The sequence below is a fragment of the Barbus barbus genome, assembly GCF_936440315.1.
Source record: "Barbus barbus genome assembly, chromosome: 32".
Classification (NCBI taxonomy): Eukaryota; Metazoa; Chordata; class Actinopteri; order Cypriniformes; family Cyprinidae; genus Barbus; species Barbus barbus.
This window is the reverse complement of record NC_136760.1, coordinates 1,987,726-2,003,314: the sequence shown is the minus strand read 5'-3', so window position 1 is coordinate 2,003,314 and position 15,589 is coordinate 1,987,726. Positions and strand designations below refer to the sequence as shown.

The 15,589-nt window shown below is 35.6% G+C and overlaps 1 protein-coding gene across 1 annotated transcript in view; it reads left to right on the top strand.

The window, feature by feature from the left end:
* Positions 1 to 12,634, top strand: part of lmf1 (lipase maturation factor 1) — a 34,074-nt gene extending 21,440 nt beyond the window's left edge. The window contains exons 6-11 of the mRNA XM_079388924.1: positions 4,945 to 5,112; positions 5,339 to 5,519; positions 6,986 to 7,139; positions 7,255 to 7,438; positions 10,127 to 10,239; positions 11,957 to 12,634. Coding sequence (XP_079245050.1) covers positions 4,945 to 5,112; positions 5,339 to 5,519; positions 6,986 to 7,139; positions 7,255 to 7,438; positions 10,127 to 10,239; positions 11,957 to 12,131 — 975 coding nt within the window. The 3' untranslated portion in view covers positions 12,132 to 12,634. The remainder of the gene's footprint in view (positions 1 to 4,944; positions 5,113 to 5,338; positions 5,520 to 6,985; positions 7,140 to 7,254; positions 7,439 to 10,126; positions 10,240 to 11,956) is intronic.
* The last annotated feature ends 2,955 nt before the right edge of the window (positions 12,635 to 15,589 follow it).

Below are 15,589 nucleotides of genomic sequence, written 5' to 3'. Positions count from 1 at the left end.
TTTTTTCAGAAAACAAGACTTCTCATTATCTTTTTCTTATCGATAGGTTTTTTATCATTTTTATTTCAGTTTTAGTTAGTACTGTACATCAAGTTAAACTAAGCGAAAATAAGAAATGCTACTTTGGCAACTAGTGTAAGTAAAAAAAAAAGAGATATTTTTTAATATGTAACATGTAAAATATTTTTTTCATATTTCTTAAAAAGGAAAACAATTCTGCCAATGGGGTCAGAAAAATAAACTTTTTCTCTTTGAATTAATATATTTTTCTTACCCTACTAGCAGATTTTTTTTTCTTTAAAAATAAACACCTATTTATTTATTTGTTTTGTTTGTTTTCAAAAGCTTTTTTTATTTTATGTCATTTTGCATCTCCAGTAAATATCTTAAATCAAGACATATAGATATTTGTACTGGAAAACCAAACAAAAATACTAATACTTGTAATTTAATTAATAATAATAATAATAGCAGCTTTAAACCAGTGTTATTTTAGTATCATTGGTATACTACAGTTTATTATTTTGTATTTGTTTTTGTATTTTACATTTTAATTTTAGTGTATATATATAGTATTTATACATTTTTTGTCTATATATAATATTTATTTGTTAATTAAAATTTTTGTTTGTTATTTTAGTGCATCATTAAACTAAATGAAAATGAGAAATATATATATATATACCATAGAATGTAAAAAAAGATGGACGACGCGTCTCCGCTTCCTTCCATTATATCCTTCCAAAAGTGAAGCCAAAACATCTCAGTATGGCCGCTGCCATCGTGAGTAAATGACATCATTTGGAGCCCGAGTCTGCGCAGTAGAGATTCGTTTGGAGCCCGAGTCTGCGCAGTAGAGATTCGTTTGGAGCCCGAGTCTGCGCAGTAGAGATTCGTTTGGAGACCGAGTCTGCGCAGTAGAGATTCGTTTGGAGACCGAGTCTGCGCAGTAGAGATTCGTTTGGAGACCGAGTCTGCGCAGTAGAGATTCGTTTGGAGCCCGAGTCTGCGCAGTAGAGATTCGTTTGGAGCCCGAGTCTGCGCAGTAGAGATTCGTTTGGAGACCGAGTCTGCGCAGTAGAGATTCGTTTGGAGCCTGAGTCTGCGCAGTAGAGATTCGTTTGGAGACCGAGTCTGCGCAGTAGAGATTCGTTTGGAGACCGAGTCTGCGCAGTAGAGATTCGTTTGGAGACCGAGTCTGCGCAGTAGAGATTAGTTTGGAGCCCGAGTCTGCGCAGTAGAGATTCGTTTGGAGACCGAGTCTGCGCAGTAGAGATTCGTTTGGAGCCAGAGTCTGCGCAGTAGAGATTAGTTTGGAGCCCGAGTCTGCGCAGTAGAGATTAGTTTGGAGCCCGAGTCTGCTCAGTAGAGATTCGCTTGGAGCCCGAGTCTGCGCAGTAGAGATTCGTTTGGAGCCAGAGTCTGCGCAGTAGAGATTCGCTTGGAGCCAGAGTCTGCGCAGTAGAGATTCGTTTGGAGCCCGAGTCTGCGCAGTAGAGATTCGTTTGGAGCCCGAGTCTGCGCAGTAGAGATTCGTTTGGAGACCGAGTCTGCGCAGTAGAGATTCATTTGGAGCCCGAGTCTGCGCAGTAGAGATTCGCTTGGAGCCCGAGTCTGCGCAGTAGAGATTCGTTTGGAGCCCGAGTCTGCGCAGTAGAGATTCGTTTGGAGACCGAGTCTGCGCAGTAGAGATTCGTTTGGAGCCCGAGTCTGCGCAGTAGAGATTCGCTTGGAGCCCGAGTCTGCGCAGTAGAGATTCGTTTGGAGCCCGAGTCTGCGCAGTAGAGATTCGTTTGGAGCCCGAGTCTGCGCAGTAGAGTCGTGGGGTGGAGCCGCGGAATCAAATTCCTGTTTTTATAGCATCAAATTACTAGCTAAAATCAAACTTACCACAAAAACAAAGAATTGAACATATATCAGTGTGATAACAACTACCTTAAATGACCAAAATCATATTTTGGAAAATTGTATTGGAAGTGTAATTAATTTTTTTGTTATGACTCTAGTCCCATTCATTTACATGGAGAGGGCGGGGTTTATTAATTGAGGGTGGTGATGGCGCAGTGGATAAGACACATGCCTTTGGTGTGAGAGACCCGGGTTCGAATCCACTGTGAGACACCAATGTGTCCCTGAGCAAGACACTTAACCCCTAGTTGCTCCAGAGGCGTGTGACCTCTGACATATATAGCAATTGTAAGTCGCTTTGGATAAAAGCGTCAGCTAAATGAATAAATGTAAATGTAAATGTTTATGACCTGTACTGCAGCCAGCCACCAGGGGGCGATCAAAGAGCCCGCAGCTTCAGTTTCCAGTACGAGTGAGACACACCCGATATATACCTAAAAATAATAGAGGCAACTGGCTCTGGCCTTTATGCTAAAGTTGCAGTTAGTTTTTTTCTCCTCATAAATGCGGATTGGTGGAACCAACCTGAAATATGCCCATTTTTGCAAAATTGAAGTACTAATAGCTGGTCGACTGTTACATAACTAGTCCTATATCCGGGTCCAAATCCCCTCGAGTGGTGGATGACTTCCTCCACAACCCCATGACTTCAGCAGTCAGAGGCCGCCGCAGGCGCCAGTGCACACACTATGGCCATTCACGCTGCCCAAACACGCCGCATGGCATGCTGGGAAGGGCTAGTGGTGGGTGAGAGGGCCACTGTCTTCATGTTTATTCACTGAAGACAGCAGTCATGGCTTTAGTTTGGTTATTTAAGGTAGTTTTCCTCCGAGGCATGGCTTATGATGGAGGAAAAGGTGAGTGTGTCGTGGACGCGTCGCTCTGAAAGATGTTACAGACGCCTCTGTTTGCTTTGTGGCAACATGAACACTCCAGCTCTTCACATTTATCTTAATTATCACCTTGCCAACAGCAAGTAGAGAGAAATTCCGTGATATTAATGGTGTAAATGAAATAAACAGACTATTTTTAACTTTTTTACATTTTTGCACTTTCGTGAAGACTTGCCAGAGCTGTTAGTCATAGATATGGGATATTTATTTAGCTTATGCAGATTGATATCGTTCAGGTTAATCTGGTCAAACACACCTGTCTTGACCTCAGCGCGCGCACACACACACACACACACACACACACACACACATGTCTGGTTATTAAGTTCTGCCACCTGGATGCGGTGAGTTGAAGATTAGTGTCATATGTCTTCTGTCAGACGCGAGCTCCATTTACTTAACTATGCCTCATTTGCTGCCACAACTGAGCTCAAAATTGGCTCCAAACCCGTTAAAATCAGCCGAGGGTTTGAGCTGAAAGCTCATGGGCTTTCTAAGCAACACTCAAAAAGCTTTAAAATCAAGTAAGGGTTTGAGCAAAAGAGCTCTGGGACTTTTTTTAGCAGCATTCAGAAGTTACGATTTTACTGTCAGATGCTATAAATGTGCTGTGCAGTCTCGTCCAAATCAACCCCCCCATAATAGTAGTAGCACGGCATAGATGGAAGTGAGTGGAATCATATCTATCTGTCTGTCTGTGTATAATTTTTAGATTTATTAAATTTACAATAGATATAAAATATAAATTCATGTTATATAGTTCATATTATGTATTATATATCATATATATTTTTAGATTTCTTTACTTTGATATATATTATTAAAGGGGTCATCGGATGCAAAATTCAGTTTACAAGTTGTTTGAACATAAATGTGTGTTGGAAGTGTGTGTACACAACCATCCTATAATAATAAAAATCCACCCAGTGGTTTTATTAAAATGCCTGTTTTAAAATCCCCTTTCTCAAATCAGGCTGTTCTGAGATTCTTGTCAGAATGACGTAGTTCTGCACAGGCCCCTCCCACGATTGTTGATTGACAAGACCATCTTACCTTAGACCCGCCCCCTGAGTGAGCTGAGAGCTGTCCGCCATTGTGTTGACTCTGATTGAGCGATGGAGGTGTTCTGTTGTTAGATGTAATAATGAATATAGCAGTTGTCATTTACTCCCGACATCTGAGCCGCTGAAGACACAGAGGATTAACGTGACTTTCGTTTTGAAGTGAATGAGCGCCGCCGATCTGTCTAAATGAGTCTGTTCGCTCGAATCATTCGTGATCCAGCTTCACCTACAGAAGAAGTGAATATTAGTTTTTTTTATAAATCTTTATAAATCGCCTTCGCTAATAACGTGCTAATTTATTAATAACTAATTTCGCAGCTGAAGTAAACAGTACTGCTCGTCACCCCACGGAAGAGAGGGGCGGGGTCAGCAGAGCTCATTAGCATTTAAAGCAACATGGACTATAATGGCTTGATGAAAACAGAGCTGATTTTGACAGGGTAAAGGTGTTTTTTTACACTACCATTGAGAAATTTTAACCCAAGTATGTAATAGACTTTTCATTAAGACCCTAAAGAATCATATAAATTTGTGGAAAATGAGCATCCGATGACCCCTTTAAATTACATTATGAAATGTACATATACACATGCTGCATTATAAATAGACACTTTTTTTTAAATGTATAGTTATAAATACTATGATTATTATTTTTGGACAAATTATAATATTAATATGCTATATATATATATATATATATATATATATATTAGAATTAATATTGTATAATATATATTTTTTAGATTTTTATAAAATATTTTGATTAAAAAATAATTAATATTATATGTAATTATTATATATCATATTTTTAGATTTACTTTGATATTTATTATTACATTACATTATTAAATGTACATATACATAATTGTATGTGCATAATTTGTAGAATTACTATTATTGAACAAATAGTTGTAATTGTGTAAGTATTTATGTTATTATATATGGTAATATAATAATATATGATGTTCCCTGTGAAGACCGATATTGTCTGCTGAGTATGTAGGGAGCAGTGAACACTCTGTAGTGAAGCATCTATATACTGTGTATTAAACCCTCGTGATCTGTGTTGTTTCTGTCAGACCCAGCCGGTGCCGAACCCCATGTCCTATTACATGCATCACTCGCCGTGGTGGTTTCATCGCTTCGAGACTCTCAGCAATCACTTCATCGAGCTCGTGGTGCCCTTCTTCACCTTCATGGGCCGGCGGATGTGCATGCTGAGCGGAGTCCTGCAGATCCTCTTCCAGGTGTGTTTCAGAACGGACTGTTCCCACTTACAGTCACAAGTGTGAAAGCTGCCATGTCATATTTTCCAGATCATTTCAGAGCAGCTTCAATCACAGCTTTGTTGCCATCTAGTGGCATCAGTGGGTCGTTTGCTTAAAGGAGTAGCTCAACAAAAAATGACAGTTCACTCTCATGTCTCATTTCCTCATGACACTCTAGCATGTGTTTCTGTATCTTTTCTAACAGGTTGTTCTGATTATTAGTGGGAATCTGAGTTTTCTGAACTGGCTGACTATAGTTCCCAGTCTGGCTTGTTTCGATGACGCTGCTTTAGCGTTTCTGTTCCGCCGCTCTGGACGAGCCAGACAGACTTTACTGCAGATTCAGACAGAGGAGGCTTCAGGACTCAAACCTCCGCCCTCAAAAGGTCTTTACATGCTTCACTTGCACGAACAATTATTGAATGATATGTTTGGCTTTGCAAAAGATATTGCCAACTAAAACAAAAAACATTATTGGAAATAAAGCTGAAATAAAATCTAAATATAAGATGGACTTTAAATTAGAAATGTGGCCTTCACTGTAAAAATAATTTGTGAAGTTGTAAATAAAACAATTATTAGAGTACATTTTACAAGAAAATTATTTCAGTCTCTCTAATTTCAGTCTCCTTCAGTGTGATACTTGCTGATTTGTTGTAATTATTTGTGAAATTTGCTAGCAATTTCTGATTGGAGATTGTTTCTACAACCTTTTTTTATTGTTGGCAAATTCATGAAATAAGATTTAAGCACTGAAATTGCTAAATTGACATAAATAAAAAACGTACATAAAATGAGTACAAAATTAAAGTAAAATGTAAATGAAAACATAAGAATTTAAAAGTAATTTAAAATATTCATAAAACTGTAATAGTGCATAAATAAAATTTAAATATTTATGTTTTGATGTTAGCTTGTTGCTATTGTCTAATAAGAATAAAAATAGCAATGCATTGCACACAAATGTTAAGTAAAATATTTAATACATATACGTAGTATTATATGATTTTTATGTTAAAAAGTTTGTGGTCAGAGGGATTTTTTTTTGAAAGAAGACTCTTCTGCTCATCAAGGCTGCATTTATTTAATTAAAAGTACAGTAAAAACACAGAAATATTATTACAGTGTAAAATAGCTGTTTTCTATGTGAATATTTGTTAAAATGTCATTTATTCCTGTGATCAAAGCTGAATTTTCAGCATCATTACTCCAGTCTTCAGTGTCACATGATCTTCAGAAATCAATCCAATATGTGAGCCTGGAGCACAAAAGCAGTTATCAGTAGCACAGGTATATTTGTAGAAATAGCCTACAATACATTGTATGGCTCACAATTATACATTTTTCTTTTATGCCAACAGTCATTAGGATATTAAGTAAAGATCATGTTCAAAGAAGATATTTTGTAAATTTCCAACCGTAAATATATCAAAACTTCATTTTTGATTAGTAATATGCATTGCTAAGATCTTCATTTGAACAACTTTAAAGGCGATTTTCTCAATATTTAGATTTTTTTGCTCCCTCAGATTCCAGATTTTCTAATAGTTGTATCTCAGCCAAATATTGTCCTATCCTAACAAACCATACATCAATAGAAAGATTATTTATTCAATTTCAGATGATGTATAACTCTCTCAATTTAAAAAAATTGACCCTTATGACTGGTTTTGTGGTCCAGGGTCACACATGCCGATTTGCTGCTCAGCATTTATTAGAAATAGAAATCTTTTGTAACATTTAACGCTTCCTTGATGATTAAAAGTCTCACCATCTTACTACGGTAGTCTGGGCTCAGATTGAATCCGTCCCCTGTCACTGACTGTTTTCCTCTGATTGTGTCTCTGGTCAGGTATGTTGATCAGGCGTGTGCTGAATGTGTCTCTGGGGATCCTGATAGCGTATCTGAGCGTCCCGGTCGTGATGAACCTGCTGAGCTCCAGACAGATGATGAACACCTCGTTTGATCCCCTGCGGATCGTCAACACGTACGGAGCCTTTGGCAGGTAGCGCATCCATCTCTGTCTGAAAGTGGCATCTATAAACAACTGCTCTATATACAGCTCATCAGTAGCCAGCAGATGGCAGAGTCTAACCAGCTCACGTGTGTCTCTGGCGCAGCGTCACTAAGGAGCGGACGGAGGTGGTGTTTCAGGGCACACTGAGCATCAATCACACCGGAGAGGAGGTGATATGGGAGGAGTACGAGTTCCTGTGTAAACCTGGAGCTCTGGACCGAAGGCCGTGCCTCATCTCGCCGTATCACTACAGGCTGGACTGGCTCATGTGGTTCGCTGCCTTTCAGGTTACACAGAGAGAGGAGACGATTTTACCAGAAAATTGTCAAAATTGCTTTGTTTGCTGAAAAATGATACATATGCATCAGTATAGCGATAAATCATCAGTAAATTTGAAATGAAACATTATAAACACTATAAACCTTTATTTTAGTTAATGCCACTCCACAACAAGAGTCATTAAGAGCAGAACAGGAGTAAAAAATGTAAAGCATAAATTATACTGTTTATCATAAACGGCGTCCTAAACATATTTATTTAAAGCAGTGGTGGACAAAGTACACAGATCAAATACTTGAGTAAAAGTACAGATACATATAATAAAATATTACTCCAGTAAAAGTACTGCTTTTTCAATTTTACTTGAAAGTACAAAAGTACTCAATTTGTCATGTACTTAAGTAAAAAAGTACTAATAGATAGATTTATTTTGCAATTTTATATAGACTACTTTATTTAATTTCATATTAGCACATATTTTTATAATCCTACCCAAAAATACCTGTGATTTTCCCAATATAACCACTATATGGAGTCAAGATATGTATTTTGTTGTTGATATGGACTACGTTGATGAGAGTGATGTAGTAATGTTCACTGTGAAGCTCACACTGAGAGAAAACAGATCTGACCATCTAATTTTCACCAGTAAGAAAAAAAAAGTGTTTTAAAACTTATTTTGCAGAACGTCAGTTATATATGACATGAGAATAAGGCATGAAGTTAAGAAAGAACATTTTAAGGAAAATATAATTATATTTTCATAATGAATTTTCTTCTCAAACCTCGTCTGTGGAGTAAATACACCCCTGGCCAGAGGGCATCACTTCATAATTACTGTAGTTTTACCATGTTCTGACCATCACATACTTGCTTTTTACCTCACATGGATGAATAAAAACATTTGGACTTTATATCTAAAAATTTCAGCTATAATGAGCTAACAATATTTACTTATTTTCAGTATGGTCTACTCGGCTAAATGATCTAACAATATAAAAATGTATACTGTTGATAAACAATATAAAAACAGACGTCACATAGGACTAAATGCGTAGCGTTTTAATAAAACTGCTTACGTTACAGCAGAGGGGAATATGAACGTGTGTATTATAAGGAGTTACGATATGTTTTATGTAATGTAATGAAGTAAAAAGTATGATCTTATGCTTTGGAATGTAGTGAAGTAAAAGTAAAAGTTACTCAAAATAAAACTAGTACAGATACTTGAAAAAATAGCTTAAGTTTTACTTCGTTATTGACCACCACTGATTTAAAGTGAAGCTCAAACTATCAGTGTGTGCAAAATGCACTATCCAGATTTGTGTAGAGTTAATAGAATTATATAAATCAGTTTGGAATATAAGTCCACAGCACGTTTCAGAGGAAGAAAAAAGTGGTAGTTGTATTCTGGAAAATACGGTAATTATAACACCACTGTAAGTCTGGGTTTATTAGCTTTCTTGCTTAACCTTGAGGCTTTTAGTCTTTCTGTTTTTGTGGGACTTGTGTTAAAGGAATAGTTCACCTGAAAATGTGCTCACCCTCAGGCCTTCCGAGATGTAAATGAGTTTGTTTCTTCATCAAAACAGATTTAGAGACTTTAGCATTGCATCACTTGCTCACCAATGGATCCTATGGGTGCCGTCAGAATGAGAGTCCAAACAGCTGATAAAAACATCACAATAATCCACACCACTCCAGTCCATCAGTTAACATCTGGAGAAGTAAAAAGCTGCGTGTTTGTAAGAAACAAATCCATCATTAAGATGTTTTTAACTACAGTAAACGAGTCCATATTCCATAATAACGCTTTCTCCAGTGAAAAAGTGATCTGGCCTGGGGGTGAGGTCATTTTCAGCAAATTTTCGGGTGAACTTTTGCTTTAAAGCTGCGGTGTGCAAGTGACGTTGGGTCAATTATCCATTCATCCAAAAATACATAAAAAATGCAATTCATAGTATATGCATTTATTTGAAAACACCTCTTCCGTTATGAGGATATTTTAGTTTCTCCATTAAAATTCATTTTGATATTTTTACGTAGAGACCACAAAGTAATGTCATGGTGATGCAGCTGTGCTAATATCATAATGAATAAAACACTGTTTTTTAATTAAGGTTGTGCAGTGTCATGTGGTGCCAAAAACATAATGATATTTAGAATGAATAATGATTTTTGAACTTGCAAAATATATTTAAAACGGTCATTTCACATGTTTAAGGTATATTTATGTATTTTTTTCAATTCTAATGAATGCACATGACACATGAGTTGAATTGTGGCGTGTTTGTGTTTGCTCTATCTGTTTAAATCAGAAAGATATGAAATCCCTGCTATCACTGGAGATGAATTTCACCCCAGTACAAAAAGCCCAGTCAATAGAAAGTGTTGAGATTATTTATAATACTTGTGTAACGCACGTACACATCGATAATAATTCAGCTGCACAGACAAATGAGATCATCAATCTTCTGAAGAGCTTTTGTGAAGCACCAACAGGATTCTCTCAGTGTCCCAGATGGGAAGTTTTACTCCTCAGGACATGAGGGTTGGATAACTGTGATCTGTATTTCTGACCTCTGAACAGCTGCATTGCACTGAAAGCGTTGAGAGAGATGTGGAGTTGTGCTGTTGTGTTTGGGGGAATCTGATCTGTAATACAGAACTCATTTCTCTGTCTTTGTCTCTTTCAGACGTATGAGCAGAGCGAGTGGGTTATTCACATAGCCGGCAGACTGCTGGCTAATGACTCCACAATTCTTTCCCTAATGGGACACAATCCGTTCCAGAACAGAGAGAAACCGAGGTAAAATTAAATACTAAACACCAGATGCAAAACTCACATTTACATTACAGCTTCAAAAAATATAAAAAGCAATATTAGATGTCATAAACTGGGTTGGATAAGTATTTAACATTTTTTTAATAATAAGTATTGTTATTGATAAGAATAAATATGTGATCCTGGAGCACAAAAGCAGTCATAAGTAGCATAGGCATATTTATAGCCAAAATCTATATTTTTATTTTTTTGACCAGTCATGAGGGTCAGTTTCAAACATTTACCCTTGTGACTGGTTTTATGTTCCAGGATCACAAATAATAATAAGAGTAAGAGTAAGAATAAATGTAATATTACTAATAATGACAAATAATACTGCTATTATTCAATATTTTCTAAAAATTTTGTTTTATTTAACAATACACTGCCCTCCAAAAGTTTGGAAACGCCCTAAAAAAGTGGTGTTTTGGACAATATTGGCATCAATCCTTTTTAATTTGTGATTGTGTTGTCCCTTATCAGTGCAAAATTAACTACGAAAACATATTTTATTACATAAACTGTTTATACATAGAAAAAACTTAAATTTTTGATTCATCAAAATATCCAGCATTAGCAGCTATTACAGCTCTGCATAATCTGAGCTGTCAGTTTATTCAAACACTGACGTTGAATTGGCAATCAATTGTTGAAGCTGCAGTATTAAAGTGTGCTTTTAAAAACCTGGGCCAAGTTTAAACCAGTAACCAGGCATCACAGCTGGCAAAGGGGCATGTCTGACTTTGACATGTGTGTATATTGCCATTATTATGTTTTATTGCTGGTCTTCAATGATAATGTCAAGTTACTTTAATGTATTTGCACCACAAAAGTATGAGGATTTATGCTGATATCGTCCAAAACCACACTTTGCCAGGGTGTTTCCAAACCTTTGGAGGGCAGTGTATATTAAAGTATTCCTGTTTCCAGCTATTTCGGTCAAATTTCAGTTAAAATAACATGAATATTGTTTAATATTTTTAGTTTAAACATTTTCTTATTTTTATTCACTAAAAAGTAAATTCCAATTTCCAACTATTTTCAGTCAAATTTTCAATTAACAATATATAACATAATAATAATTATAACAATAAAAATTATAATAATTGCATTTTGTTTGTGTAATAATAATTATTATTATACTAATATACTAATAGTAATAAGAAGAATAATGAAAAATAATACAGATATTATTTAATATTTGCTTTTAATTAATTATTTTTTTTATTTCCCTAAAAATTAATTAAATTAGTCCCATTTTTGGTCAAATCTTCAGTTAACAGTATTATGGCAAACTTGTCCGTATAAACAGTGCTTAATGAAAGCGCAAAACCTTGCGTTTACAATGACCCTAAAATGATATGAACACACAGAGAGATAGTTCACCCAAAAAAATGCAAATTCCACTGCTTTGATATTTTGTTATATTGGGCATTTACAGTCATGCATGTGAAAGTGAAACTAAATTGTTCACATGCTTTTTGGGGTCACTTTATATAGACACGTCTATGTTGAAAATAAGTCTTTTCTCATCACAGTTGAGCTGCTCAGAATGCAGTGAGATGTGCAAAACTTTGCTTCCAGATTCCTTGAATGTGAAAATCCCTTTCTGCAGATTTACCTGACGTGTCCTCTGAAGTTAATGAGCTCTAACATGCCTTATGAAATGTGTGAGTTGGTTTTGATGCATCTGTTGTTTCAGGTGGATACGAGGAGAGCATTTCCGCTATAAACTCACGCGGCCGGGCAGCAGCAGCGCGACTCAGGGGAATTGGTGGGTCCGGAAGCGCATCGGCCCTTACTTCCCTGCTGTCAACCTGGACAGTCTGAGGAGCTACTTCCAGTCCAGGAACTGGCCTCTGCCCGGCTCTTATTAGGCCTCGGACACAGACAGCCAGTTTGTCTTTTTTGTGTCACACACTGAAGTATATCCTATTTGAGCTTGACAAAACTGTGCCAAAGACGATCTGTTACATAAGAGATTTGTGAAGGCAACTCTTGTGTGTCTCTGAGGAGCAGAGCATGTGTTGAATCGAGGGCCAACAATAACAGCCCGTTTCTGCTATTAATATGATTTTGAGTACAATCAAGCTTTACAATCACAATGCAGTTGCTGTTGAATATGAAAAAGGGTAATACGTTTTTTAAAAATACAGCTTTTTTAAAAATAACCTACTGTGAGATAAAGATGAATAGTTCGCAGTTGATGAGTAATTGATTTTCAGAAATTATTTCAATCATTTTGTCAATTTCAGGTGATTCATCTGATTAAAACATTCATCAATGGCTGTTTTTTTCTCTTTTCATTTCTTTTTATTAAATGCTCTGTTTGAGTGTTCCAACCAATTAGACTCATTAAAATAATATTAAATTATTACCCTAAAAGTTGCATTAATTTCATTTCCAGCTATTTCAGTAAAATTTTCAATTAACAGTATCTTTTATTATTATTATTATTATTAACAACATCAACAACAATACATAATAGTATTATTTTTTTATATTTTCTTTTAATTTGTATTCCTTAAAGTTTATTTTTCCTATTTCCATATATATATATATATATATAAAATTGTTTTCATTAATAAATAATAAAATAATTACATTTAATTTCATTTTCTTATCATTTTAATTCCCTAAAAACTAAAGTATTCACATTTCTAGCCATTTTTGTCAAAATGGCAAAATTTGAATGAACATAATCATAATAATAATCATAACATTTTAATATTTATTCCCTAAATAACATTTTCATATTTATTTTAATAACATTTTAATGTTTCTTTTAATATTTATTCCTTAAAACTAATTTAATTAATCCCATTTCCAACAATAATAATAATAATAATAAAATCTTTTGAAAGACAAGCACCAGTACACAGGATATAAATACAAAAGCTTTAACAAATCAATATACAGACAATAATAATAAGGGTGTTATTTCTTAATAATTGAACGATTCCAATTTCCTTCTGTTTTGGTCAAATATTGAGTTAACAGTATCATGGCAAAGTTCTGACTTCTAAACACTGGCATTTCCTCTGTTTAACTGTGCTTTCCAGTCCGATGCAGCAGCATTGAAGCAGCTAGATCAGTTTTTCTCCAGTTGGCCGATGAGAGGAGTGTTTGGAAAGCTGTTCGAAATCATTTTATTTGCTATTCTGTTTGGAAACACTGGTGCTGAAATGTTTTTTGCTCCTGTGTGAGAGAAGAACAACATACAGTAGTGTCTCTGGTACTCCTGGTGCTGAGAATATAAGAGACTTTTGAAAGACGAGCACCAGCACACACAGAGGATATAAATACAAACACTTTAACAAATCAATAATAAATACAGACCATACATTGGGATGTGGGCATGTACAGTACTGATAGGTGTGTGATGCGGCGTTGCTTTGAGGTGGAAACTGTAGTGGATAAAACACATAAAAAGAGCAGTGTAAAAATAGAAAACCTAAAATAGATAATATGTACTCGGAGAGCATGGAAACATGAACTGAAGTCCGCTGACAGACGTCATCAGCTCCTGCAGCACACAACTCCTCGCTTCTCCCAAAGCCTGCTTCAAATAGGGCTGTCAATCAAATCTAAATCACAAATTAATCACAACGAATAGTATAAAATAATGCACTCATTAATTTATCAGTACTGTATTTGCTGAGAAAGGTCTATTATACCTTATAATGGAATATACAGGTCAGGGGACATGATTAAACATTAATTTTTACTGCATTAATAAATTACACTATATTCTACATTTTAAATAAAATAAATTATACTAAATTAACATAATTTACAGTCCTAATTCAGTGTATTATTCCTGTCTTGTAATTTTTCAGGTACACAAAACTATGCAAAATTGGCAAAGTTTTATTTCTTTATTTACTTATTTATTTACGACTACTCATGCATTTTAAGATAGCTATAAAGTACTAATTTGACAAGATATGAAATTGACAGAAGAATAACTGCTCTCTGAATAGAATAGTATAGAATATCCTTTCTGGATAAAATATGTAAGAACTATTGCAATTTAAATACATATATAATATAATAAAATAAAAGACTAATATAATCTAATATCCATTTAAAGTGGGTTGCATCCTTTCTGGATTTAGATTAGGATATAGTTGGATATATAGAAGAACAACAGCTCTTTATAATACATCAAAATAAAATATATAATCCTCTTGCAGCATGTAACATCATTTCTGGATCTAGATATGGACAATTAACTGTTCTTTAAATGCAAATGTATTGCATCCTTTCTAAATCTATATTCTCTGAGCAGATCTTCAGGAATAAGCTGCGGTGCTGAACTGCTGAATGTAGTGAGCCTCAGTTGGCATCGCTGGAGTCCACAGACCTAAAGACTGACCATCAGTGCAGCCTGACCATCTCTAAACTCATCTGTTTCTGCTAATTACCCCTCCTCATTTAGGTGGAGCCGTTGTACTGTAGTCATTGGACAGATCCTTTATTTTCACCAGCACAGTAAGGAAGGATTTGAGGTTGTATTGGGGAGGGGCAGCGTGTCTCCATAAAGGCCTTGAGGTTAAGTTTGATATGTTAGACGGAGCCTGAGAAAAGAAGAAATCAATTATAGGGTAACTATAGCAACTGATCCGAGTGACAGGTGTAGGCTAAAGATGACCTTTGTGGGATCATCCTCATTTTGTGCGATTCAAGCAATTCATGAAAGCAGCATATGGTCAGAAGGAAATCTCAAGGCTGCAGATAATAAGCACATATACTTAATATAGTAGGCATATACATTTTTAATTTCAAAGGACTAATTTCTTATTATGATTAAAACAAATGAGAGCTTTTTTTAGTCATGTGCTCATCTCTGTGAGTCACTAGTGGCTATATGTGAAGGTATATAGGCTCTGTGATGAAAAACTGGCATTATATTGGCCACACTTCACCGTGAGTCATATCTGCACTTCATAAAGAGTCGCATAGTCAGACTTTGACTGTCATCATAAAGTCTGCTTCAGTTTATAGCTTATTCCTGCCAAAATGTTTATGCTTTTGTCTGTATGATATGCAACTTAGACATCTTGTTATTTTTCTGTCACCTTCACATTATTATAGTGCTGTATTATTGAAATGACCGTGAGTTCAATGTGAAGAACAAGTTTTTTTTTGTTGTTAGTTTTTTTTCAGGCAAAACATGTCCTTCCATACCAACATGACTGCATTCAAGGTTTTAATTTTTCGTTTACCTTCGAGTTCATTGTCAAGTCATAATCCTGATGTGTTTCAAAATAAGACTGCGCCTTTAAGAGGGCTTTGTATTGCAACAAGTGGAGAGTGAGGATGCGCTCGGTGT